Raw genomic sequence first — 26,693 nt, 5'->3', positions numbered from 1 at the left:
CACACAAGAATTCATGCACTACTTCCTATTGGCAGGAAGGTGTTCAGGCATCTCCAGGGAAGCAGGGCTCCATCACGCGTTACGGTTACTTGGGAAGACAAACGGCATCACTCTGAATGTCCCCCCCTTCCTCCTTCTTCCCCAGCTTTATATGCTGAGAATGACATTATATGGTGTGGGATATCCCTTTGGTCAGTTGGGGTCAGCTGTCCCAGCCGTGCCCCCTCCCAACTCCTTGTGCACCCCCATCCCACTCGCTGGTAGGGTGAGAAGCAGAAAAGGTCTGTGCAAGAACTGCTCAGCGATAGTGAAAACACCCCTGTGTTATCAACACTGTTTCTAGCACAAATCCAAAACACAGCACTGTACCAGCTACTATGAAGAAAATTAACTCTATCCCAGCCAAAACCACACAAGGATCCAGCAGTCAGTGTTGGTCCATGACTGGCTGTGTAAATGTCTCTCTTCTTTCACTACAGCTTTTCTGTTTTACCTGTAAAGCACCCAGACAAGTACGTTGATTTCTTTATTTGTACTGCAGTGGTACCCAGAGATGTACTACATACTGAATATTGGTCGATTGCTGAGCAGTCGCTGGTGAGTGCCTAACTAATAAATAGAACACTGGTTGTCAGCTATGTTTATTTTAGAATTCAGCTGTCTACTGAATGAGCAAAACTTACTTTACAATTTACCACACGTGGATAAGCCCAAAACCAGCGGTAGATGTTGCACTCTGTGCCTTTTTGTTTCTTCATCTCACCTATTTTACACTGCTGTCCATCTATCAGATCTCTCACTGTTTTGGTCTGGTGTTTCTGAGAGAGGCTCTAGACCTCTGTGCTTTTGGCTGTGCATTTAATGACATGGATGTAGGTATGATTATGCCTTTTTATCAGCTTCTTTTGCTTTGTTTAAGCATTTTTTGTTTGCCTCCACCATTTCTTGGTGTAGGAGAGACATTCCTGTCTTAAGAGAGCTTCAAGTTTCCTACATCCTTCTTTTTTTCTTTCTTCCCAGTGTTATAATTGATGTCAGGAATTAATCATGTCAAGGTGGTTTGTCATCAGAGTGATTTGTTGGATTTGAATCTTCTGTGTTATAACATTGAAAAAGTTAATGAGGAGATCATCCCAAATGTGCTTCCTTCTGCCATGAGAAGTGAGCATGCGAAGTGCATAATAACGGAAAAACCTCCCCTTCCATAGGGGTCTGCAGCACATGGTGCACCACTGGAGTCTGAGGAGGCCTTGGATGGGCCATCAGATCCAAGCACATGTCTCCTAATATTGTGCAGGATTTTGCTAAACTCCATAGGCAGCCAAGAAAAGCATTTTCATATTACCAGGCCTTTGACTTTTACCACAACTTCTCCAACCCAGTTTCCTGGAGAAACCTACAGTTGGGCACAATACACACAATACATGGCATTCTCAAGGGATGCACATCAGCTTTTTTGACCCTTGAGAGGCTGAAAGTCTGGCACTCTGCACAGACCCTTTCTACCAGCAACCTCAATCCACCTTACATTTTACCTTGTTCTTCCTAAACTCTGCAGGGGCAGAGACTACAACGGTACAGCTTTCACTCTGGCTAGTCTGGGGGCTTGTTAGAGCTGAAACATCCTGCAGCACTAAAATTAGGTATTTGTGATTACTTGACAGGAGCAATCTCTCTGCTGGTTTATTTCTGACACCATGTCATCAAACCTCTTCTGAAACAATATGCGCTCATGTGGGAACAGCAGCGTGTTCTCAGTACATGGGCAACAATTCTAGTCCTGACGTGCCGTGGTTTTTGTTCTGGCATGTTATAAGAAACTACAAAGGAAGCAAGCCTACCATTACAGAAGTGGGGTGGCAGCAGGGAATATTAGAAAATACTTCGTGTTGGTAGAATTTTCCAACTCAAAAAGAATCCAGATTCAGAAAGTCTTCAATTTTGCATGAAACACTGCAGAGGGCTGTGAATGCCACAGCAATGAAAGCTTAGCTTGTTTCTTTGCCTTAATTCAGAAAGAAAAAGCCCAGGCACAGGGAATGGACTGTAACTAGAAGTAACAAACCAACTGGGCACCGAAAAATTTTGGTAGGAAAATTTTTCCAGTAGTAGAGCCTGCCTACGCTATGATACAGACTTCAGAAGTGTCAAAAATTCTTTGTCCTAATTTCCTTGAAGTTAGCCCAGAGAAAGCACTTTGGGAATGGGCTGTTAGGCGTGTTTTGCAGGTGGCAGCGTGATGCAAACTCCAACTTCCGAATGGTATTTCTGTGCAACTCTGTGTATGAAACCTGTGTGCATCCAAAGCAGGAACTTTTTATGTTCAGTCATGATGAACAGTTAACATTTGTTCTCCAGAAATGTGTCGCTATAAACCATTAGGTTGACATTTCTTTTGCGTACCCCATTCAATTGTTTAAAAAAAAAAAAAAAAAAAAGAAATCAAAAGCACTGTTCCAAGCATAGCGTATTGAAAAAGTAAATGTGTTGAGCACTGCCTCTGATGTCTCCACATATGGTGTAATGCAGTCCTGAATTGGAGTCCACTTCTAGAACAAATGCAGGGAACATACAGCATGAAAGCTGCTTTATTGCAAGTATCTCTAAAGGGCAGTTGGCATTTATCCTGATGGAGCATCTTTTTTCTTGAGTGGTGACTTGTGAGCTATCACGGAGAAGGGTGAGTACATTGGAAGGCAAAAATATGTGCTTAAAGGGCAAAGCAAAGATGTAAGGCTGAATTTGCAAATGCTGTAAATCAGCATGGCTCTATGGACTGAAATGTGATCCTCAGCCGTGCTTAGGCCCCAGCACTGATAAAATAAAGGCATGCAAGTCCTCCTGATTTCAGAGATGCTCTGATTAAAGCTGCATGTTGATGGCCTCTGGTGGGCCAGATGGTAGCCAAATCCTAGCAAGCCAGAGCAGTCACCTCCACAACCCTATTATCTGATGATAACCCTCAGTGAACATATGGGAAGGTGAAGGGTAGGGCTGCCCTGGAAGTGTTACACCTAACAAGGAATCCCGGCAAAAGAGGAATCTGGTACAAGATAATAACCTCCACTAGGGCAGCCCTGGCAGCCAGAAGTGTTCAAGGGTGGCCTAGACACAGAGCAGAAGGTCTTAAAATAACTCTCTGGGCTTTGCAAACCAAAGTTCATTGCTTCCCAGCCTCATGGTGTCAAGACCACAAAGTGTCAACTCTAACTGAAATGCAAAAGCAGACTTCGAGGTTTGGAGAAAAAGTCAATCTGTTATTCATATTTTAGCTACGCCTTTCCAATTTCACCGACGGTACCAGCTCGGGGGCATACAGGGAATGAGAAGGCGACAGGGGTCTTTGTTTGTTTTTATTTAAACTTCATCTTACATTGGAAAATGTCACTTCTGAACCAGAGCATAATTTCTGGAAGAAACTTAACGTCCCATGACCCTCAGAGGAATAGAAACCTCAATTGGAATCAGCAATATCAAGAGAGGAAATAGAGAATGCAGTATCGCGTCTTCCAAGTGGCAAAGCACTGAGACCAGATGGCTTCAACTCAGTTTTACAAGTACTTACAAGAACATCTGGTTCCTTGAATGCATCAGCTGTTTCACCTCCTTCTGAGCTGCAATAAGTGACTAGTTTCTTGTGTTGCTACCTCTTGCATGCATAGTCCTAAACAAAGGATAAAATCAGTATGCAAACTTATGCCTATGATTAATCAAGAAATTAAAATCTTACGAGTTACAATCACGTTTATTTACTTCAGTCAGCTATAACATTAGCAAAATTATGTAATACATTGCCTATTGGTAAAACTTGCCAAGAGGGGCCTTGGTTTGATGAGGACGTGAGTTCCTGACTATATGCACACCCATATACTTGGCACTGCTGACATTTCAGGAGGCTGTTTCAATTGTCAGAGTTTAAAAATTAATCTGAATTATAGAGGAAGAAGGGAAATTCCATGTGGAAACTACTTTTTGTAAATTTTGAGTGTTTTCTTATGATCTCGTGATCCTGCAGCTCTAACTCCTTTTGTTCATTGGTGTGTGCTATGAAGTGAAAAGAAGAATGCTGAAAAGAGCTGATGGTATTTGAAATTGACTTCTAATGGTTCTTGACACCAAAAGTTCAGGGTTTTGTGGCCTTTCCACCCAGAATACCATGGGCAGATTGCTGTCTGTTTTGACTTCTGGACTGGAAACCTCACAAGTCTGCCAAAGCCAGTGATAAGCAAAAAGGCTTATAGTGTTAAATACTGTAGGTGTAGCTTTTTAACATGCATTTAAACCTGCTGTCTTCAGTGATACTTGGACTGGATTTCAGATGAACCTGGGCTGAAGTTTTGCTAAGTGAGTGTGTATAAGGGAGAAGGAAAAAATAGGACATTTTATGGTTTTTGAGTTTTGTTTTGCTTCATTTTATTGCCTAAAAACCTCTGGTCATAAATAAGCAGGTACAGTGTTTGATCCTGCAGTCTGTAGAAAGTAGGAATCAATGGAAGCTTCAATCTGGAACCGCAGCTGAGAGAGACGCGAGGAGAGGCGGCAGCGCTTGCATGGTGAGCTGAAAGTACCCCATGTTACTGGCAGGGAAGGAGAAACTGGGTCTTTTATTATTGACTGTATTATTGACTCCAGCATCTGGGATGTGTTTCATGGACTTGAGATTTTATCTTAGTCTGTTAAAGCTAACATTCTGCATCCATTCAGGAAAATGCAGCTTCCACAATATGTGAAGCCTGCACACAGTAATTTTTCTGTGGGAGTCGGTAGACCTGGTGCCTCAATCATTTTGGTCTCTGCTCCCACTGCTGGAAATGTACGGAGCAGAGTGAGGTCTGGAGCAACATGGCAAAGCTAGCTGAGTGCCCGGGCTCTTAGCCTCTGGCAGCAGAGTGATGGCAAGAGAAAAGGCAAATTAAATCAAATAGCCTGTGTGATTCTGTTGTGTGTCCATATATTTTTGGCAGATGTAGTCTGAATGGATCCTTTCTGTTACAATGTGTTGATCATGTAATCTGCCTGGATTACAGAAAGGGGAGGTGTTAGAATTTGAATCCTGGGGTTTTTCCCTCTCTGCATAATATAAATATGGAGTCTTTCAAAGCTCTGAGTGCCTGCACAACTGCCCTTTTCTCTCCCTCTTTGTTTTTGGTAGATACAGGTTGCTGTTTATGCTTGTGGATATATATTATCTAAAGAAAAGTGTAACATTTGATTTTAAAGGCTTACGTGTCATATTCGGTTTACATATTTGATAAAAGGCATGGTTTTGCATCCTTTGAAAAATATACTTTTAGCAGGGCTTATGAAGTTTTGGGGTTTTTTTTCAGCAGTGGTCTGTACTCTTTGAATACAGCAGAGCACTAGTTTATTAGTAAACCCAGGAATTAATCCAACAGTTTATGAAGGTAGCAATACTGGCATGTATAAGTGTGTTTCGTCTAGTCCTTTTGTTACAGTAATAGTGACACCTTAAACTGGAGAGGTTTTGGTGGCAGTTCCCAAGCACTAGGTGTTTCTTCATTTTGTTGTTATTTCTCCATTTGTTTTTAATGACAACCTCTGGCACTCTGACAGATACCTTCCATTTGCTACTCTGGAGAGCAGGCATGCCCCTCAAGAGCTTGGCAAGACAAGAAAGTGGATCTGTGACAAGTGCTAGAGCAAAGGACATCATATCTATACCAAGGTTATCTCTATAATATGAATCCCATATAGAAGTAAAGCTTTGGAAAAGACTGCTTGCCTGCGTTTACCAAAGATGGACATTTAAGCCCATGCCTTAGGCTGTTGTCCTAAATAAACTAATACTTGTGTCTTCTCATGTCATTTTACATCTTCAACAACTTTTAAATTAGATCAAATCCATTTATCTTTTTTTACTTGCTTAGACTTTTTAGAAGAATAATTTTTCATTCTTCTCAGACAGCTGAGTTGGAAATGGACTTTTGAAGGATGATGGTCCTGCCAGTGATGGAGAAATATGAAGTGTCAGGGCCTGGTGATATATCTTCCTGTTAGTCTGGCTTTCACTGTGGGAAGCTGGCAAAAGGCCAATTGCAGTAAGCCCTGAAATATTCCCCAATGAGAGCCTGTGGCTCCACCAGAGTCCGCTGAAAGTTCCCATCCCTGAGAAGAGGCACCGTGATAGTGGGCCACCAGGTGTGGTGTAAAATCTGTCGGAAATGAAAATACTGCATGCTTTCATCAATTTGTGAATGTTCTAAGTGGTCAGAAACATTAGAGAACGCAAGTTGAAGTCGCTGAGAAGAGGACAGTTTCCAGAGGCTCATTTTGACATCAGTTCATTTTCTATCTGTACCACATCTGAACAGTTCTGAAATTCTGGTCTGCAAACTGATTGCCCCTATATAGTCAGCAATAGCTTTTAGGGAGAGGCAACTGAAATTTTCTATAGGCTTCACATCCCATAAACTTGCAAACTCTCTGGGATTTATCATTAACTAAGTTGGCGTTTTAATGGAAACTGCTATGTACATAAGAGATGAAAGTCCCTGTAAAATGAACCACATTTAGCAAACATACTGAAGCACAACAGAAATCAAAACAAATCAACTCTTTTGTAGTGTAATAACATGCTACCTAGACCCTTTCTAGGTTTTTCTCCTTGATTATAGGCGTTATCTGCTTCATTAATTTAACTACTGTTATTGTATCAATCAAGTACTTTGCCAATTTCTAATTGCCAGGCTGGAAGCTGAGTCACTAAGTTATCTTGGCTAAGAAACAGTTCAGGAATGACAGTTATTTGGGTATTAATTTGTTTTCCTAAAGGCCTTGATTATCTTAAAATTGACATGAGTTTCTTGTATTTTTGTTTGCCTTGGTGCATTTAAGGCCAACTAAGGCATTTAAATGGGTCATTCCATTTATTTGCCTTCTAGACCATTTTGTACTAATAAGTAATATATTAATCATATATACAAACACTGATACATTTTAGCAAATAAAAACTTCAGTGGTGGTAGAAATATTTTCAAGTGACCCAGGCTTATTTTTTATTTGTTTCAAATCAAAATACTATAAAGAACATTTGAAATGGTAAGAGGGGTGTGTTCCTCAGCTGTGCAAATAATGTGTGTGAGTCCCAGTGGGTTGAGAATACAGAAAGACCTATACTTGACGGAACTGCAGCTTGGAGTAGGTCACAGCTAGGTTGATGCCCTGTTGGTCTATTGCTGTAAAACTTTTATTTTTAACATGATTTTATCTTTCAGTCAATAGAAACACAATAGGTATTTTTGCTGATCCGGTTTAGCTAGGAGGTGCTGATAAAACCATTGCAATGGAGTTAAATCTAGTTGTTATTTGAAGGGCACAGTGGCTGGTCGTGCTGATCACGGCATTCATTTCTGGCCCTTGGTGGAGTGATTGAAACTCCCATATGCTGAAATAGGCAGTGGGAGACATTTCAGGTCATCCATGTGGATTTTTCTGGTTTAAAGTGATACGCGAGCTCTTTTATGTGGCTAAGACATTCTGGTTTTCTCTTGAGCAGGAATTTACTTGTGCAAACAGTCACAGCAAATAAATGAAAACATCTGGGAGCTACAGCAAAACATGTTTGCAGTCTTAGAGAAATCTCATTTATATGGAGAGTGAAGAAACTCTAAGCCTAAAAGTTAATTTTTGATGCAACAGAATGGTTAAGGTTCACTGCAAGTTTCATTTCTTACATGTTACCACTGTTTAGTACCGCACAAAAGCCATACTCAGTCCTAAATATTTACTGCAATAATTTGTATAATTAGGCCAGGCTTTGTTTTTTACTCTTACTAGTACAACACCATTTAAGAATCCTGAACGGGTTTTATTTAAAAAGGCGCTGACACATACACAGGGTTTTTTAGCAATTCATTAAGTAGTAAGCACAAGGTTAATTACACAATGAATCAACAAACAAACATAAGCTTCTGAAGTCGGTACATCCTTCCTCAAATATATAGCAAGGTTAAAAGTTAGAGACTCCTCTCTCTTTCTTATGTATTTTTCAAGCAGTGAGGGAGGAGCACATCCCCTCTAGTTTCTGCCATACCTCCTGTCTAGCCCAACAGGCTCTTCAGAAGGACCCCAGTGATATATCCATCCTGAACAAGTGCCCATTTTCCCCCTTAGCAACAGGAAGCACATGAAAGCTCTCAGGGCAAGTTTGCACTATTTCTCTTCAGGGTTTCTTTTTACTTCAGTGACTTGCTTGCTCAGACAAAGAGCATTGGTTATTTAGTGAACAGCTCAAAATTGTTGGAAAAAATTCTGAGGTAAAGAACAGCATGGTTTTTGTATCCCTTATGTATAGAGTGCTATCTACTCCAACTTCCCCGCATCCAGGATACTTGCATTAAATTAATTCCTGAGATAGGTAGTACTGGAATAATAATAATAATATAGTGTAAGGAGTACCTCAGAGGAAAAAGACCTCATCCTTGAATTTGCCTGTATGGAACATTGTTCTGTATTTTGTGGAATAATGACACATGGTGCTGATAAGCAAAACTTTCCTACATCAGTGGGATGTTGCTTTATCATTTTCTGATAGGCGCAGTGAATTTGTATATCTGTGTTCATAGCTGATTGATAGCCTGCTCTAACATCTATACCAAAGGGAATGCTTTTGCCTATGGTGGCTTCTTCTTTATTGGATTTTTAAGTTACAAATTTAATAAATCTCAGTTTTAATTAACAAAATAAATATAAAACTGAGTTATGGGTTTAAAGGGAAGATGTACAGGAACCCCATGACCGAACAGAAGATCTGAATTTTTTTTTTTCCTCAGCCTTGAGACATATTTAGTCTCCTGTTTATTCTTGTCTGGCAAGGAACGCTTCATGCACTAGAAAAGGTTAATTATTCCTGAAATTAATCAAAACCACCAAAGAAAAAAATTGCTAAATTTTATTACCATAAGTTGTTCTTCCATGTATTTGATGTGTGGTCATATTCTCCTTCTGTCTTCTTGCAAATGAGTGCAGTGATTACCTTTAAGGTTTATTTTCTTAGTTGAGATTTCTTTAAGACCCCTCCAAGTACCAATATGCCATATGGTATGTTTAATTTACATTATGGGTGCTACTGAGCCATGCTGACCCTGCCCTTTTGCAAGGTGCGAGTTCAAGTCTCAACAGGGCACACTGAGATTTACCTGCAGTAAGAGCTGCCAGGACTTCTGATTTCTGTCTGCTCTACCGGAGGTACAATAGCGAATTTGTCTCCTGGGTAAGATGCAGTTACCAATATACTGTGTGGTACTGGGAGAGCGGGCAGCATGCAGGAGAGTTCAGCCTGCTGCAGCGTTTGCATCCAGTATGGCACACACTATGTCTGGGAGAAGCTGCTTGTGTTTTAGCAGTTGCATTTCTCTGGAGTATTGGCTGTCATCTCCATGTCAGATTTAGGCAACCTGTGAACAGAAACTACAGGTTCAAACTTGTTCGGACTTAAATCACCTCTTCTGTAACTCAGAAGCAGGTGAAGAAGAACAAGTGCAAGAGAGGCATCAGCACCTGTGGCAGCAGCCGTCAAGTCTTGACAATGCTGACAGCATATTCTTAGAGCTGCTCGGAGCTATATTTTGCATCCCAGACCAGTAAATGTGTGAATCCAGAGATCTCGGAGTGCCTGCTGGAGCCCTGAGTACTTTGTCCCTCTTGTCACAAGTGCTGGCAGGCAGTCAAGGACATTTTATCCTCCATTCATATTATGGGAAGGGGCAAGGCTTGAGCTAGCTGAGGCTGAACTGATGTTCATGCGGGTGGAGTGCTTTACAGAGCTTGAGGAGGGAGATGAGCCTGGGATGAGCTTGCTTATCCAGATTTTACCTCTGGTCCGACTCTTCCTTTCCCAACTGTTCGGCCTACCCCCTCAGAGATAGTATCACACAAGGCAAATTCATAGGAGAGATAGATGCAGTGGAGATGTTGCCCTTCCCCTCTTGCACATCCTCAGCTGGGATCTGCTTTGGTTGCAACCTGTACAGTGCTGCTGTGCTAGGCCTGAGCACCAAGTCACATTGTAAAGAACGTGCTTCCTCTTGTCAAACCGTGGTGTTTTCTTGGGAAAGAGGGAGGAAGAATATTGTTTGTTGTTTGCAAAAATTCCTTCTACTGTTCTTAGCAATCCTAAGCTCCCCTGGAAAGCACCTGGCAGCTTTTGAGTGAAAAACAACCAAACGTCTAAAAACTGCAGACTAGAGTTGGCAATGCATGTGCATCCCGCGCAATGCTCCAGTGGGAGTTTTGTTGAACCATTGAGCTGATATTAAGTTAGATGGATGCTGAGATAGGAGGCTGACACAGTCAGTAGTGGGAAAATTTTGCTTACAATAAATCAGTGCCTTAAAAAGGAGAAGAAAAAAAAAAGCCCCAAACCTATATTTAAGTCCATAATTACCAAAATGGTTCTAAGCAGATGTTGGTCCAATTCATCTGAGAGTACTAGCTCTTTCCAAAATGCACATATACCAGCAGTGTCATTTCCAGAGGTCATTCGGACATGCCTCTGCCTCTTCGTGTGGTACCTCTTGCTGTGGTACATCATCAGAGGCTCGTATGTGTTACATGCTTTAGAAATTTTCCCTCTTTCTATGTGCAAGGAGATGGTTTTATTCACTCACGGGCTGTCATTTGTGCTAATGGTACTGCCCCAGAAGATCAAGGTTGAATTTTATGCTGTGCCGCTTGGAGCCTTTTTTTACCTCCTTCCTCCCCCTCTGGGTTTGCCCAGAGGCAGAGGGGTTGGAGGCAGTCCTGCAAGCTGCTGCACACTGGAGGCATGCTGCCGGCCTGTTAGTGGGGATGGACAGTGATGCTGCACCACCACCGTTGCACTCCAGGCTTGGCTCCTGGTGAGATTTCTCCACAGGTGTTCGTGTCTGCAGAGATGGGTGGTGCTCGGGATTGTTTGCTTGCCCCTTGCTAGTGATGTGTAGGTGTTTCCATCTGACACATGGGTCATTCACAGGACCCATTATTTCTAAAATGGTGTGAAATGGGAAAAATGGAAGGACAAGATCCTTGTGTATGTTAAAGAATGAAAGCCAGTGATTAACAGGCTTAAAACTCTGGAATAAATTTTGCTCACACCACAGTGCTCAGCCTAACAACCCTTTCCTATCCCTCCCTGCAAAGTGCTCCATGGAGTTACCCACCTTCGCCCTGTCCTCTTGTCTGACATGCTCTGCAGCACCAGGATTCCCCAAATTACTGTAGTGCCTTTCACCCTGCAGGAGTGGGAATCTTCATTTGAGCTTGCAATGTGAAAATGGCAGCTTTTAATAGGAGGTGAGACATTGGTGATAGCAGTTAACAAACTCCCTCTTTTCTCTGCGGACACAGACCTGCGGGCTTTTGCTGTCTTCTGTGACTCAGGGAACAGTCAGAAATGTGCAGGATGACATAGGGGAGGGTGCTTTGGCAGCAGCTCCCGTGTGGATGCCACATTCTCTGCAGCAGAGGCTGTGGTGGAGCAGAGGGAGGAAGGCTGCTTCCTTGCAGCACTCTGGGACCAACATGGCCCTGGCTGAGAGCCCGCGTTGCTGTGCCTGCGTGCTTTTAGAGGGCAGGGTGGGGCAGGCACGGAAGCTGTGAGTGAGCCCCAAAGCCAGGAGAAGGCCCTGGAGAAAAGCAGGGAGCTGCCGTATGGGAGGTCTGGGATGGGAATGATGAGATTTTCTTACAGATATAGGGAGATTCCAGGATGCAGCTTATAGCCACCAAAGTTTGTCAGACCTGTAGAGGTGGACTGAAAGACACGGCCTTCCTTATTAGGAGACAGCCTCTAATGAGCTGTAGGGAGGATGGTTTGGGATCCTTTTTATTTTCTTCTCCTGTTGCTGTGTCGGTGGAATCAGTTAGTTGCTCTGAGCACCTGCCCGGGCACTCAGCCTGCGGGGAGCTGTGTCTGGGAGACTGGCTAGTAAATTTGACAGGCTTTTTATTTTCTTTATTTTCATTTAAACATTTACACCACATCTCATTACCTCTCTTGGCTGTAATTAGAAATTCTGTGGAATTAAGAACCATTAAATTCATTGAGGTTTCAGCCTTGGGAATTTACCCAGAGGCACACAGCTTACAGGCCTTCACAAGGCTTGACTTTCCTGGAGTTGCTTCCCCCTCCCCTGCTTCATCCAAGCCTTTGTAATAAGGAACCATCTTTTCAATTTTGCTAATTAATTGCTTTTGCCAACCAACAGATGTTTTGTAGCCTTTGAAGACCAGGAATGGCCAGGTATATAACTTCTGCAGCCTTACACTGACTGGCTGTGTAATTTGAGCAACAACTTCTGAAGTCCAAGAGAAAGACGAGCTATTAAAGCCAAATAAGGAGTTATAATAACTGCAAAGGATATGTTTTTCCCTCTATATTTGATTGGATGAATATCCCCATCCCTTTACCAACATTTAGTCAGTTCTGGGGCACAGCACTCAGTGGACTGAGAGAGAAATTGTCATTCAGGATCTCTCGTTTGTTTGTTTGTTTGTTTATTTATAAACTGTGTCTGAGATTCATCAGCCTTAAAAGGCTATGGTGAGAAAAGCCACAAAGCTAACCACGGGCAATGCAGGGACAGAGATTCAGTCTTGAACCTTATCAAGCCAAGCCCTGAAGCCAGGAGAACAGCTGCTTTGTTTCACCCTCAGCGACTCTATTCGCAGCCCAAGGTCTGTTCGTGTGCTCTCCCTCTCTTGTGTAGGGTTTTTTTGGGAAGCTGTTTGGCAAAAAATTACTAAGACTCGTTCTTAATACTAAGGATAGCAGTTAGTATGACAGGATTGGTGGGTCTGGGCACTTACTCTTCCCTCCTGTTGTCTACATTATTAAAAATGATCTCACTGAAATAAATATCATCAATCAGTGCCAGCTGCAGTTTAGCTAAAGTGTAGACAAGGACAAACTATGTGCTTTCACTGCCTGCAGACAGAAGTTGTTTGGACTAGTTTAACTGCAGAGTGGTAAAATGCTGGAAGCGAACCGATCCTTTTTCCAGGAAGAAAATGTATTCTGCTATCAAATATGACAAGGAAGGCAACCCTCGTTCTTGCCAAGGTTGCATGGTGTTGTGGTTTAACCCTGCAGGCAGCTAAACACCACACAGCCCATGATACGTGGGTACAGAGCAGAAGCGAGTTAGAAAAGGGACTGTCCACCATGTGACAAGCCACTACTGGGAGCAGAGTATGTCCTCTGTTAATGGAGGCATAGATCTCACTGCAGTTTTGCTTCCATGTGACTCCAGGCCACAGTGTCACTCTTGATCTACTGCATCATAACTGAGAGCAGCTTGGGTTCAATGCAATTCATCTGCTGGGAAAAGAAAGAGGTGTGTTGGGAGAAAGTTTGCAGTCATGTTGGTCACAATCAAAATATTGATGGAAAGAAAGAAGAGGATGTTTTCCTTGTGGCTTTTAAGAAGCTAGACGTGTAGGATGAGGCATTTATAAAATTAGGATTGGTGGGAGATGAGAAGGGCTCATATTTAAGAGTGGGCAGAAGAACTGGAGAATACTTGAGGAGAGCTTAGTCTTTAAAAAGTCAATTAATTAACCCTGAACTCCACCTGACGCTTAGGACCTTGTCATCCACTGCTTTACCTCCCTCTATCCAAAGTGTTATTTTGGCATGAATTCGCATGTGCTTATTTGCCTCACCTAAGCATCTGGTTTGAGTTTAATAGTTTAAGGAAAGTTGTCCTGAATTCTGAAATTTTTTTTATGTAACAGCCACATTTTAGTTGCTGCCACCGCTTCACTATTACCTTGTAATAGATGCACAGACACGAGCATAATTAAAGTCAAAAAGGATGTGGTCAAACATGACGATCACAGAAGGCATGTGAGTTTTGGGAAGGGAGAACAGTTAGCAGGAACATGTCAGCTGTTGTTTCCACAGGGTCAATGGCTCAGCAGCAGATCAGGTTCCCTGACATCCCGTCAGATTTTGAAACCTGGTATGCATGCAAAAGCAAGAAGCAGGACTGACAGTGACCTCTTTGCAATTATAGAAGTAAAAGGGGAGAAAATGTGACTTGAGATACTTGTGGCTCAGACCTTATTCAACTGATTAACTTTCAAAGAAGGCTTTACTGATTGCTGTGATTAACCTGCATATTCCTCAGTCTACAGGCCTTCCTTTGGCTATCTGGCTGTCCCCAGCCACAATGCTGGGAGGGCAAGCACAATCCAAGGTCCTTATGGCTTGGAGGAGCCAAAGAAGAGTTGCTTCATAGTCCTCTGTGCAGGAGGAGGATTTTCAGCATGTCATTCACGCAGTTTCAGTACAGGAGAGCCAGAGAAAGGCACAGGCACTTCCCACCTCAGAAAAATTTCAATTAAAATTCCTCTTCGAAGAGGTGACACCGTATCTCAGGAGAGGTTAACAACATGGCACAGAAATGTGAGACTGTGCTTGAACAGATCCCATATAGAAATTTTAAGCTCAGCGGACACAGACTCCTCTTTTGAGCCCAGAAAAAAGATTAGTTAGGTTATGCAATTGCTGGAGCTGGCATAAAACCAGCTGCATGCCAATTACCAGCCCGTATGCAAATGCTTGTACTGAAACGCAGGATGCAGCTGGACGTGGGTCTGGGCACCCTTCCAGGATTTTTCCAAGCCACATTATGACAGTTTTGAAAGAGAATGGCTCTATGGAGCCAGTAATTTTTTACAGCCTTTCAGAAAATGGAGGAAATTACCTCTACATCCAGATCCTAACTATTTTTTTCAAAGGGAGAAGGAATTTCTACATGTTGATGCCAATCAGGATGTACTTGAGGCACTTATACGCTCCAATGCAGAAGGCCATCGGTCCGTTTGCCAAGTGCATGGCCTGAGTGCCAGATGTGCTTGGGATAGAAAGCAGGCTATTGAATTTGTCAGTGGTTGTATGAAAAGAATTGAAAAATATACCACCAGCTAATGCCAGAGTTGAAGCTCCTGGGGATGCTGCAGGGAAACCCTGCTGCATTCAGATGCCCTGGCCCTGCTGAGGTTTCTGTTCCTACTGCTGTTTGATTTCCACGTGAAAAGCCTGCTTGGAGAGGGTGCAGTAGCAATGGCAGACAAACTGTGATGCAACATATACTCGCAAGATGCTTCTTACAAAGAGTTGATGTCAGGAGAACAGGGACACGGTAGTCTCACAGTTGCGTATCTCAGCAGATGGAAAAGATAGATTGAGAGCTGCCACCAGCAGACATGAAACATTACAGATTTGATCAAAATATTATATAGCAAATGTCCTGACAAGGAGAGGCTTTTAAAAGGCTTGTGTCTGTCTTGGCAACATAGAATTGAATTAGTCAGAGTGTGTAGCCTTATCCTGCATGGAGAAATTATATGAACATCTAGTGAGGAGAGAACTTTGTAAAAAGTTTAGGGGAAAAATAAAAATAAGTTCTCTCAGTGCCATTTCTCAAATTTGGCCCACATAGATGATATGAAATGGAAGGTAGTCTTCAGTGGAGAGATGGTTTCCTTACAGGTTCAGTTTGACTCAATGGACATCATATATATTAGGTGGCTCCGAGCACCAGCTTCCACTATTTCTGGCCTGGAATAGGATGCTCTCTTCACTGCTGTACCATGTTTCCTCAGACTCCCTTGATTGTTGGCTGCCTGCCCTTGAGATCAGGGGAGGAAGGAGGTGGGATTGGGTCCCTGTTGGAGCAGTGGGACAGTAAGGTTTAGGTCCCAGTGTTGTACACTAGGACTCAGAACTTGCAGAACAGCTGGCCATAGGCGAAGGAGGATGGTCAAAACATCAGTCTACAATCTCACGCCCAGGAAGCCTTGACTGGTGGTTCTCTGTAGAGTTTGTGGATAAATCTGCAGCCAGTGGAAGTGTCCTGGAGGCACTAGGAAACTGCTGGAAGCTACTCATGTTGTAGGGCTGGCAAATAAACATACTGCCCCTCAGGAGCAGAAACCATTTATCTGGAGAAATGCTTCAATCACAGCAAAAGCTCTGGAGAAGGTATGAGGAAAAATGCATGTGAAACCATCAGGGTGAGCCAGGAAGGGTGGCTTGGTTGTACATCGTTGCTGTACCTTTGCAGAGGCTGATCAGTGTGAAGATGGAGGAGTTGTTGCAGCTATAGGGCATGGGTAGCATTTCAGGAGGGCAGAAGAAGTGACTCTGAGGTCTGTTCAGTCTTCACTGATCAAATTTGGAGGATGTCTGACACAGAAAGTGGGGGCTGTGTCATGAAAGACTGCTAGGCAAGCACTGGTACAGCTGCTTTGGGTTATTACACCAGGTTATGTCCCACAGGATGCTCACTGTGAAAGGTGACCTGACAGCAGAAATGCATTCCAGTATTGGGTATCCCTCAGAGCCTCCAAGCATTCTGGAGCCCACTGGGACACCAAAGAGACTGTTCACCACACACTGCACATCATCTTCCCTTCTCCACCTTCTCTTGGCTTTCTGCCAAAGAATAAAAGGGCAGAAGTGAGACTGATCATTTCGGATTCAGCATGTCTTAGTAACTTTTGAATAATCAGATGCCCACAGTTGTGCTTCCTTGCTGAAGTCCATACTCAGAGGTATGGGTTTTGGGACAACCGAAAGGTAAGCACTGCCAAGTAATGGTGTGTTATCAGAGGGCTCACTGAAGAGGCACGTACCCGCACGCTGCAGAAGCAGCTCACCTATTCCTGAGCACACAGCCACTGCTAACCGGGATGTGGATATCCTCATTGGGTAGTGCTGTGCTACCTGAATGTTAAGTTACAGCTCCTGTGAATGACTGCTCATTTCTGACTGTTGGCACATTTCTGCTCTTACTGAGCTCAAGAGTTTGCCTTCTGGGGTGAGCTAGCGATGTGTCATGCTCTCCATAAGCAGTAATTTGAAACTCATCAGTGATTCATTACAGTGACTAAAATGAATACAATTTTCTTTTTGCTAACAAAAATCAAAAGATTGAAGGGCAACCATTCTTTCATACTGAAAGCTGTAATGGTTCTTAGTCCAGATGTCCCCTTTGCATGAAATGGGGGACAACGATGGTGACATAGGTTCTGTATTTCAAATATTGTAGCACTCCTTTATACATGCACATGACATGCTTTTAAATATATGTTATCATCCAGACGGGTGTTTTGCATCACCAAATGCTTATCAGTAGATAAAAGTTTAAAATTAAGTACGGTTTTATAAAAATTGAGAGAATGGATTGCTTATGGAGTGTTGTAAGTACTGTGGGAGCAGATGATTAATAATCGTAGAAGGACAATATAATATAGGTTGGAAGGGATATCTGGAGGTCATCTGGTCCAGTCTTCTGCTCAGAGCAGGACTAACTTCAGGCAAGGATCAGGTTGGTCATTGTTTATGAAAATCTCTAGAGATGGAGGTAGCACCACTCCTCTGGTCAGTCTGCTCCTGTGCTTAATCATTCTTGCTGTGAAGAATTTTTTTTTTTTTGATGTCTAATCAGTGTTTCCCATGTTGCAGTTTGTGCCTGTTGCCTCTTTCCCTTAAGCTGTGCATTTCTTAGAAGAGTCTGGCTCTGTGTTCCCCTGTAGTCCTCCTTTAGGTAGAGGCAGTCTGCAGTTAGGTGCCCCCCTTCCCCAGTCATCTCTTCTTCAGGCTAAACCAGCCCAGGTCCTCTCACCTCTCCTCATGTGACCAAGTCCTCCAGTCTCTAACCACCACAGTCTTTCTTTGCAGGACTCTCTTGTAGTTTGGCAACAGCTTTGTTGCACTGGGTGCCTGAAATGGATCAGGTGCTTCAGATGTACATTCACGAATGCCCAGCAGATGGGCATCACCACCTCCCTGACCTGCTGGCTCTGCTTCTGCAGCTCACTGTGTGATCACCCTTGATCACTGCATGGGTGCACCACTGACTTATGTCCATCTTAGCACCCACAAGAACCGCCAGGCCCTTTTCCGCCTCTGTCCCTGATCTGGAGAAACCCACAGGAAGCCATGTGGATTGTTACAATGTTATGTTTTAGATCTGTTAATCTACCTGTTACCCCCAAAATTACATTAAGAAAACAGTAAATCAAGCACTTGGCTGCTAACAGCAGGATCAGAATTTGACTGGACAAATCAAGTGAGGCAATTAGCATCCCCTTCTGAAAATTAATATCCCTGTACCAGAGTCAACATATTACATGAACGCTCCTCACCTGCAAAGTCAACAGGGTCAAATAGCTTTCAAAAGCCAGTGATGGGAAAAGACACAAACAAATGAGGTGAGTAACACTGTAAACGCTACTGCTGCTTCTGCAGGAGATGCCAGAGCTAAGGCAGATCATACAGCTTTATGTCTACCCTGTTATGATTTAACATCAGGGTTATGTGGTACTGATGGCAGGTGTGTGGTTAACGAAAGTAGCGTTGGTTGGACATCTTTTTATTCTCTGTTGTCAAAGAAGAGTAATTATTACAGGAGCAGGAAGCCTCCTCCAGAATGGAGGGGGAGGAAATGACTTAAATGTAAACCTGGGCCTAAATGCTTTGGAGAGTCAAGATCTAAGCAGGCAGAAACTGCTGTGATCATTGCAAGATGGGTTAAATTGAGCAGCCACTAGGACAAGTGAATCCAGCTGGATTATGGAAAGAGATAATTTCCTTTAGCACAAGCCAAGTGTGTTGGGTGGAAAGAATTATGCTTAGGAACAGGACTGCTTCTTGTGAAAAGAAGCACATTTTAAATTGAGTTTATACCCAACTGTCGTCTTCCCTTTTGAACGAGTGATAGTGTTTTGTGTTACTTGTTTGATTCAGCTGTTTCTACTCTCTTCCATAGTATTTTGGATGACTTTCTCCTTGCACTGAACCCTTTGGGGCCATGTGGCTACATTTTATGTGCCCAATGGTCTCAGTAACTGCTCAGGGTGCAAGGTGAAATGGGGCCCATTAGCCTGACAGAGATTTGCACGCCGACTTGCACTTGCCCGAGAACAACGTAGTCATGGAACAGACATTGTAACTCTGGTGTGTTTATGACAAAGAGCTGGGATAATTTGCAGTGTTGTTTGCTTTTACAAAGAAACCAGCTACATGATTTGGTGTCTTAATTTTAATAAGGCTGTGAGAACCAAGAATTCAGGGCATGCGTGGACAGAGGAATAATCCACATGAATACAAATGTCTCCTTTGAGGTGGTTTAATGTGGCTGAACCCGTTCATGAAACAGATATTCCCTTTGGGGAGATCACTAAAGAGTGAGTTGACTGGAGCCTGTTGTCCTTTAATGAAGCAGCTACATGTCTCACAAGGACCCTGTGAGCCCATCTTCACACACGTTTGCAGTGAAATGGTGAAAAAGGTACCCCACCAAACTCAGTGAAAGGTAATCAAATTACTCCATTTTTATTTAAGCAGCAAAATATGTAGCTAGATTTGGAAGATCTATGCTCAGGTGCTAGAATCCAGAGTTCTTAGTTATTGAGCAGTTGGAAGTACAGACCTACAGGCTGCACATAACACTGATTGCTTTTGATAGAAATAACGAATATCTTGCTGTTACCATCAAGCCTTGAAACTGACTTCCAGCTAATGACCCAAATAATCTTTACTTGAAATTGTATAATTGAGATCGAAGGCTGTCTGCGGCTTCTAGCTGGTACACAGATTCCACATCCATGAGCTTTTGAGTATGGTCATTGAGCTGAAATGGAGAAGGTTAAAACTCTCATTTTGATTACCAAGCTCCCCCCATCTCCCAATACAAATGTGACATTTTAATTTTACACAGTCCAACTCTTCTTAAATCATCTGTATAAAAACTTCAGATCTTGATTGATGATGGATGAGCTATTGTCTCCTAAAGCACCCAGTTCTCATTACCCTTTAAGACATAGCTTATTAATGATGGACCTGAAGTGTCTTCCCAGTGGGTCATCAGCAATCAAATGTGCTAAGAGATCAAAAGACTTGGTTTGCTATGAAATTTCCAGGCCAAAGCCATTTTCAGATAATTCATTCAGCATCTTGGGTAAAATATGAGTGTTTTCAGGGTGATACAGTATCTGATGACAGGTCCGCATCATCTGGGTGTTGATGGCAAAGATGCAGCACTGTCAGCCTGCAAAGATGCTTCAGCTCTAATGGAGGCTGACCTTGGAAATTAAGGTATCATCAGCATGCATTATATAATATGTATGTGCAGAGTATAACTGTATACGGTGTAGCGTGAAAGAAAGCTGTTTCCTTAGCAGACCGTCAGCTTGGAAGGTATAAGATATCTTCTGTTTCGCTTTTGAAGTGGTTACAGTGGACGTGCCCAGCAGTTTTTCCTAATTATTTCCCTTCCCTTTCTCTGCTCACTTTAGAACTCGTTCTTTTCCCTTTCACTATGCCTTCTTCCAGTACATCATGCCAGCTGGCTTCATAGCAAAAGAGAATAGCTTTTCATTTGCAACCTTGAATAGCAATAGCAATTTTGTAACCAATTTTATAACAATTTTAGAACCAGATTCTACTGCTAAATAGGTGCCTACAGCCGCTACTGCATATCAACATCCATGAGTTACTTGCGCTTCAGGATACACTGCGGAATGTGAACATGTTTTGCCAGTTTAATCCACATTAGAAATTAGAGAACAGACCGTGAGGGATTACACTGTACACAAGAAAAAGTCAGCTGGGAAAATGCACTTTTAACAGATGAATGATGAAGGGTTCTTTCCATCTCTGGCCTAAACAGACAACACGCTCGCGGAGCGTCCCTTTGCCTTCTTAAGCTTAAGTTTCTGGTTGCTGGTAAAGCATTTTCACTGACTGCAGGCAAACTCATTTTGTTAGAATAGATGTTATGAAGTTAGCCCTTTTGTGAACTTAGCAGACTAAGTATAAATTGTGTGTGATGTACCTAGCTGTGTTCAGCTGCACTTTATGGAAAGAGTAAGTGTAAACCGTGTGTTTCACGGTTGCCAGAGACCTCTGTGTTTCCATTTCTCCTGTTAGTATTGTAAGTATTGTATAGTAGGTTACCAAACTTATGTGGTAATGGTTCTGCTTCATCACTAGGCTAATGGAAGCAAGAAAATAGCAGATATAACAGTACATTTCTGATTTAGCTTCCTGAATAAATAACCATATAATAGAATTTTAATAATATGCAGATATAAGTTCCCCACAATGATTTGGCAGCAATAAGCAAAATAATGACAGAATTCAGTGGTGAGTGCACTTGCTGATTTATTTTCATATAACTTTGGTTACAGAATTACACTGCTTTTAAGCCAGTAAAGTAGCTGTAATAAGGAAGATGGTAAGATTTTGCATTTACTTCAGAATCAAGTGGCAAAAGACCTTGGAACTATTCATTTGCTCAGAGCACTGGCTGCAGCCCTGGTGCCAAAATGGGGGAGCATGGTACTCTTAAGTGTGGCGCTCGGTACCTTACAGGAAGGCATACAAAATTGTCTGACACCTTTAGAAACTCTTTTCCCAATGAAAGCTAGTGGGACTTGTGCTTCAAAACCCCCCTTTGTAACTGTGTCCCTGTGAGTGTAGAAGTCCAAGGGTAATGTTTCCGGCCAGTGCGGCATGGTAGGTATTTCAGGCAGCAGTTGATAGAGCCGAGTGCTCTGCCTCCTGTCCCAGCAGCAGTGTTGTACTTAGGCTACCAATTTTCCAATGTTTTAGAAAAATTTCTTTCTAAGAAAATTGTTTTAGAAGAGAAAAATACTCTCCCCAAAATGGTATTTAAAATATGTTCCACTGTGAGGAGTCCTTTTTAGTGCTGCTGTGGCAGAAACTATCTTCTTTCTTCACAGTAGAAATCACAAAATTCACTAGGGGACTTGTAATTCTTTTTCCTGCTCCAGCCTTGGAAAGAGTTCAGCAAAGTGGCACCTCAGGTGTTGCATGCAGGAGAAGAAAGCTCTTTTTGCCTGGCTTCCTTTGCTAGCTCGTCTGCACAGGCAGAGATGCCTGCCTTTCTCCTCCTGTTTATTGTTTAACTTTATCTCTTACTTTCAGTGCTGTAAATTAAAATGAGATGATGACTTTATGATGATGAGTTCATTTTACAGAAACTGTATTGTATATTGATTACGTTTGTGCTTCATTTGCTTAACATGTAACAGGATTTATTAGGCTCTTCCAGGCATTGTTTTTGCTAAGAGAGGGCAGAGAAGTGCAAAATGCATTTGAGTTTAAGTCAGTGAAGCCAATGCATCTGTGCTGATTTACACGTGCCAAGGACTCAGCATAAAGAAAAGTAGGATAGCAGGTTGGAACAGGAAGCTAGAAAGGGAACGAATATGGATCCCACAGAGCAGGAAGAGTCAAGCACAAGTACTTTAAAGACTGTACTAAACTTTGAACTTGCGGTTAATTAATATCTGTAAGAGCCCATCTTTGATATTATTACTCAGGTTTATTAGCACCTCACCGCATGAATGGATCTGTAAACTTTAGTCCTGTCACCTGTGAAAAATAGTACTGTGCAGGGCAAAGGAAGATACTGCATCGTGTTTTTGGGGGAGGGCAGCAGGAACAACGCTTATTATTCAGTGTTGAGGGAAGTCAGAGCATTTTCCTTGTTTGCTTTTAATAAATCACAAGGAAAGCAGTCAGCTTTCCTTACAGTACAGCAGGGACTCTTTCTGGGTAACTTCATGCTGAAAAAAAGTCTTTCTCCACAAATTGAAACTATGAGAATTACTTTTAGAGTGAGGTGCTGCTTTCTGTACAAGAATGCTTCGAAGTTCCTAGCAGAAAAGAAAATTTGACAGGTATTGTCATGAGTGAATGCTCTAAAAACCAGAAATTATGCCAGTGGCAGGTGTTCAGATGTACCAACTGATAGTGACACTATTTGGAATCATATGCAAGTGTTTAAGAAGCTATGAATGTATATTTTACACTTTTTTGTGGCTTGTTAGATGTTATTTTTAATCAGAATCTGGGCCATAATGGATTAGGTAATCCTATATAGCTGGGACAGCACAGAGAAATCATCACTAGTCATGTTTTCAAGTGTTGTTCCAAGTCCTACTTTTTCCCCACAGCAAAATTGCTAACAGATGCTGCATGAGTTTTTTCAGGGATCATAAGAATATCATACAGACGGATCACTGCTGTATCTCTAATCTGGACTCTTTTCTATATGAGAGTATTATTATTATTATTGTTTTCATTTTTAAGCCCCTTTTCAATGAAAAGCCAAGCTTTTAAACCCGAGGTTTCTAAGAAATAGTAATACTCTGAACAGATTAATATGGTGGAAGGATGTATTTACAGATGATCCTTTATTTAATATGTTCTCTTCTTGGGGGCTACCTGCTTTACGTGCTATGGCCTGTAAACCCTGAATTTTTTAAAAAAATTATGCAGTAATTTCTTCCTTGTTGTTTGTCAACATCAGCATTCCCACTACAGCTTTTAAAGGTTTTCTTGGGACGTGGGGACTATTGGACAACCTTAATCATTGTTACTATAGTCAAGATTTACTCTTAATGTCTCTGTGAGAAGTGTGACACTCCTGGTTGTGTAGCAGCACTTAATGTCATTCTAAGGTGCCATTAGTAACTAACCTTCAACATCTCTTTGCTGAGGCTTGAATCTCTGACACTAAGCAGTGCAGGAGGTTTTAGCTGCACAGTGCATATTAACTTCAATCAAAGTCACATGTATTTCCAAAGCAAAGGACAATCCGAGAGTCAGGTTAAGAGGAGAAATTGTGAATTTGAACAAGAGTTTAGATGGTAAAAAAAAAAAAAAGTTATTGCTCCAGAGGAAGCCCTGGTGCTACAGCCAACAACTGTAAGATCATTTTTGTGTTGATATTTGACAAATCAAGTCTTTAGAGATAGGGGAACAAGCCATTTCTTTTAAGCCAACTGATAAACATGAAAATTAAAAAAACACCCCACTTTTATCTGCTCAGAAACCATCCCTTTGACACGAAGCTTTCAGCACACATGTCAATGGTGGGTTTGGATCATAGTATTTAAGATTTGGGTCATAGATATTATTTCAGTATTTTGGATCATGGTCTGACAGCAACACGGTCTGATCAGAAAACATGCTTTTCCAGACATTGTGATGACTGGACCCTTCCCATTTACTGTGACCTCAGGAAATTCCTACTCCAGCAGAGCACATTAGTTAATTGTATGTTTTAAGTATTTGTATGTCTTAATGAAATACAGCATAGTGTGATTGATAGCTTGTATTTTTAAAGTCAGTTAAGTCTTGAAGGTTATTTTACCCACAAATAACAGTACTGTTCCATACTTGATTACACTGGAACAACAGGTAAACTCAATAACTCATCTAGCAGCTGTGTGGCTGTCTTCATCAGGTTTCTTCTGCATATAAATGAATGGCTCCTGTTTATAATACTGTAAGCTACTTGCTCTTCAGTTTTCAGAGTATTAAGTGAGATTACAGTGAGAAATTTTTGCATTTAAATTTCATGCCCTCTCTCTCCAGTACACAAAGCAGCAATAGATTTCATCAGCTGTATGTCTAAAGCCTTACAAGTATATTCTCCTGTTCTTTTATGCAGAAATACTGAATGGAGGGGTGTATGTTGGCCAGAACAAATTCCTTTGCTTCGCAGACACCATTCATTGGCAGGATATCGTGCGTAACCCCTGGGCCTCCAACTTCACTTTGGTTCCAACGAATGGCAGCTCAGGATGTAAGTAACAGTTTTGTGCTTAACCTTGTCACCTGCTCAGCATGAAACATTATAAATATGACCACAAGTTTTCCCTGATCCTCTGTTATGGAGAATTGTATTGGTAAATATTCCCCTTAAGCTGCATTCTTCAAAGTTTGTACGCTGCTTGTAGGATCACTTAGTCTAATCTTAACACACTTTGTCTGTAGAGAATATTTATGAACATCATACATTTTCTGAATTTTCTCTATTCTGCATATTCTTTTTTCTATTTATTGCTAAAGCCACTGGGCTGCTGTGGAAGCACAGACGTTATTGTTTGCTTTCCATTTGTTCCTGCAGCTCAGTCTAGTCCTTGAGTCACAATGGTCTGTCTATGGCATCATAATTAGCTGCTGGAGTAATTAGGGTACAAGCTCATGGATATTCTGACTTTAGATGAAAAATGAACCTCAGAGAAATAGTTATCCTGTTGTCGTATGTGTATTTGTGGAGAGAGAGAGAAAATGCAGAGGATGGGGTGCTCATCACAATACAGTCGATATTTATCTCGTTTTGCTATGTTCTCTCTATTTTAATGCTCTCAATTTCAAACATGGAGTATCTATGTATTTTGATTAATTTGTCTGATCCATATAATAGAACTGTTTAGGCTGGAAAAAACCTCCAAGATCATTGAGTCTGACCATTAACATAGCACTGCCAAGACTACCACTAAACCAAGTCCTGAGCACCAGATCCACACATTCTTTAAATACCTCCAGGGAGGGTGGTGACTCAGCCACTTCCCTGGGCAGCCTGTTCCAATCCCTGACAACCCTTAAGGGCAAGAAATTTTTCCTACTATCCAATCTAAACCTCCCCTGGTGCAACTTGAGGCCATTTCCTCTCATTCTATCCCTTGTTACTTGGGAGAGGAGACCAACAGCCACCTCGCTACAACCTCCTTTCAAGTAGTTGTAGAAAGTGATAAAGTCTCCCCTCAGCCTCCTCTTCTCCAGGCTAAACAACCTCAGCTCCCTCAACCTCATAAGACTTGTTTTCTAGACCCTTCACCAGCTTTGTTGCCCTCTCTGGACACACTCCAGCAACCCAATGTCCTTCTTGTACTCAGGGGCCCAAAACTGAACACATTATTCTGAATTTTTACAGAAAAAAAATTGCCAGATAGAACTACTCACCTTATATGGTTTTTGCCCATAAGAGAAAGCTTCCCACATTAAAACCCCAAAGCTCCAGACATCGCTTTTGCTAGAAAATTTGTAGAAATTCATGCATTCTGGAGCATACCACTTCACTGGCCATTTTCCATGACTTTGTGCCTAAAATAAGCCATAACAGAAAGGAAAAAAAAGCAGGCTACAGACAGTGGTAAGTAGTAAACAACATCAGAATTCATATAAGCCCAGTTAACTTACATCCACACACATTTGTACTAAGTACCATAACATTTTTGATACAGATGGCATTAGAAAGACTGGGTAGCAGCTTCTTCAAAAGTGTTACAAAATTGTTCCTAGTCTTCCACTTTCAAAATAATGCACTGAAATTAAATCTATGGTAAAGCAAAGTTTAGCTAAATGAACTGGAGTCATGTTTTTAGTGGCATTTAACTTAAAGTTGCTCTTTAAAAGTAAGATTTTTCATCTAGGCTCTCCACAGAGGCTAAGAGATACATACCCAGCCACGCTGAGTCTCATTATTACTTGAGGTTGATGCTCCATTTCAAAGCACAGCGACCACCTTGTGGCAAACTGCAGTTTGATTAAATCGTGTCATAACACTGTGTTACAGCCACGCAAGTGTCAAATTATGCCAGCACTCAGCCTCACCAGTGCTGAGTACAGGGGCACGATCACTTCCCTGCTCCTGCTGGCCACACTATTGTTAATACAAGCCAGGATGCTGTTAGCCTTCTTAGCCAACACCCCCAGGTCCTTCTCTGCTGGGCAGCTTTCCAGGCACTATTCCCCAAGCCTGTAGCATTTCATGGGTTTGTTGTGACCAAAGTGCAGGACCCAACACTTATTGAACTCCATACAGTTGGCTTTGACCCATTGATCCAGCCTGTCCAGG

General features: G+C 42.0%; 1 protein-coding gene across 4 annotated transcripts in view; it reads left to right on the top strand.

Moving 5' to 3' along the window:
* The window catches only part of ERBB4 (erb-b2 receptor tyrosine kinase 4), a 647,409-nt gene that overhangs the window by 403,565 nt on the left and 217,151 nt on the right, over positions 1-26,693 (top strand). For all 4 annotated transcript variants that reach the window (XM_075094047.1, XM_075094045.1, XM_075094049.1 and 1 more), the window contains exon 4: positions 24,501-24,635. In XM_075094047.1, the coding sequence (XP_074950148.1) occupies positions 24,501-24,635 (135 nt within the window). The remainder of the gene's footprint in view (positions 1-24,500; positions 24,636-26,693) is intronic.

The sequence above is a fragment of the Phalacrocorax aristotelis genome, chromosome 5, assembly GCF_949628215.1.
Source record: "Phalacrocorax aristotelis chromosome 5, bGulAri2.1, whole genome shotgun sequence".
Classification (NCBI taxonomy): Eukaryota; Metazoa; Chordata; class Aves; order Suliformes; family Phalacrocoracidae; genus Phalacrocorax; species Phalacrocorax aristotelis.
Note: the sequence above shows the minus strand (reverse complement) of the source record. Positions and strands in the feature narration are given on the sequence as shown.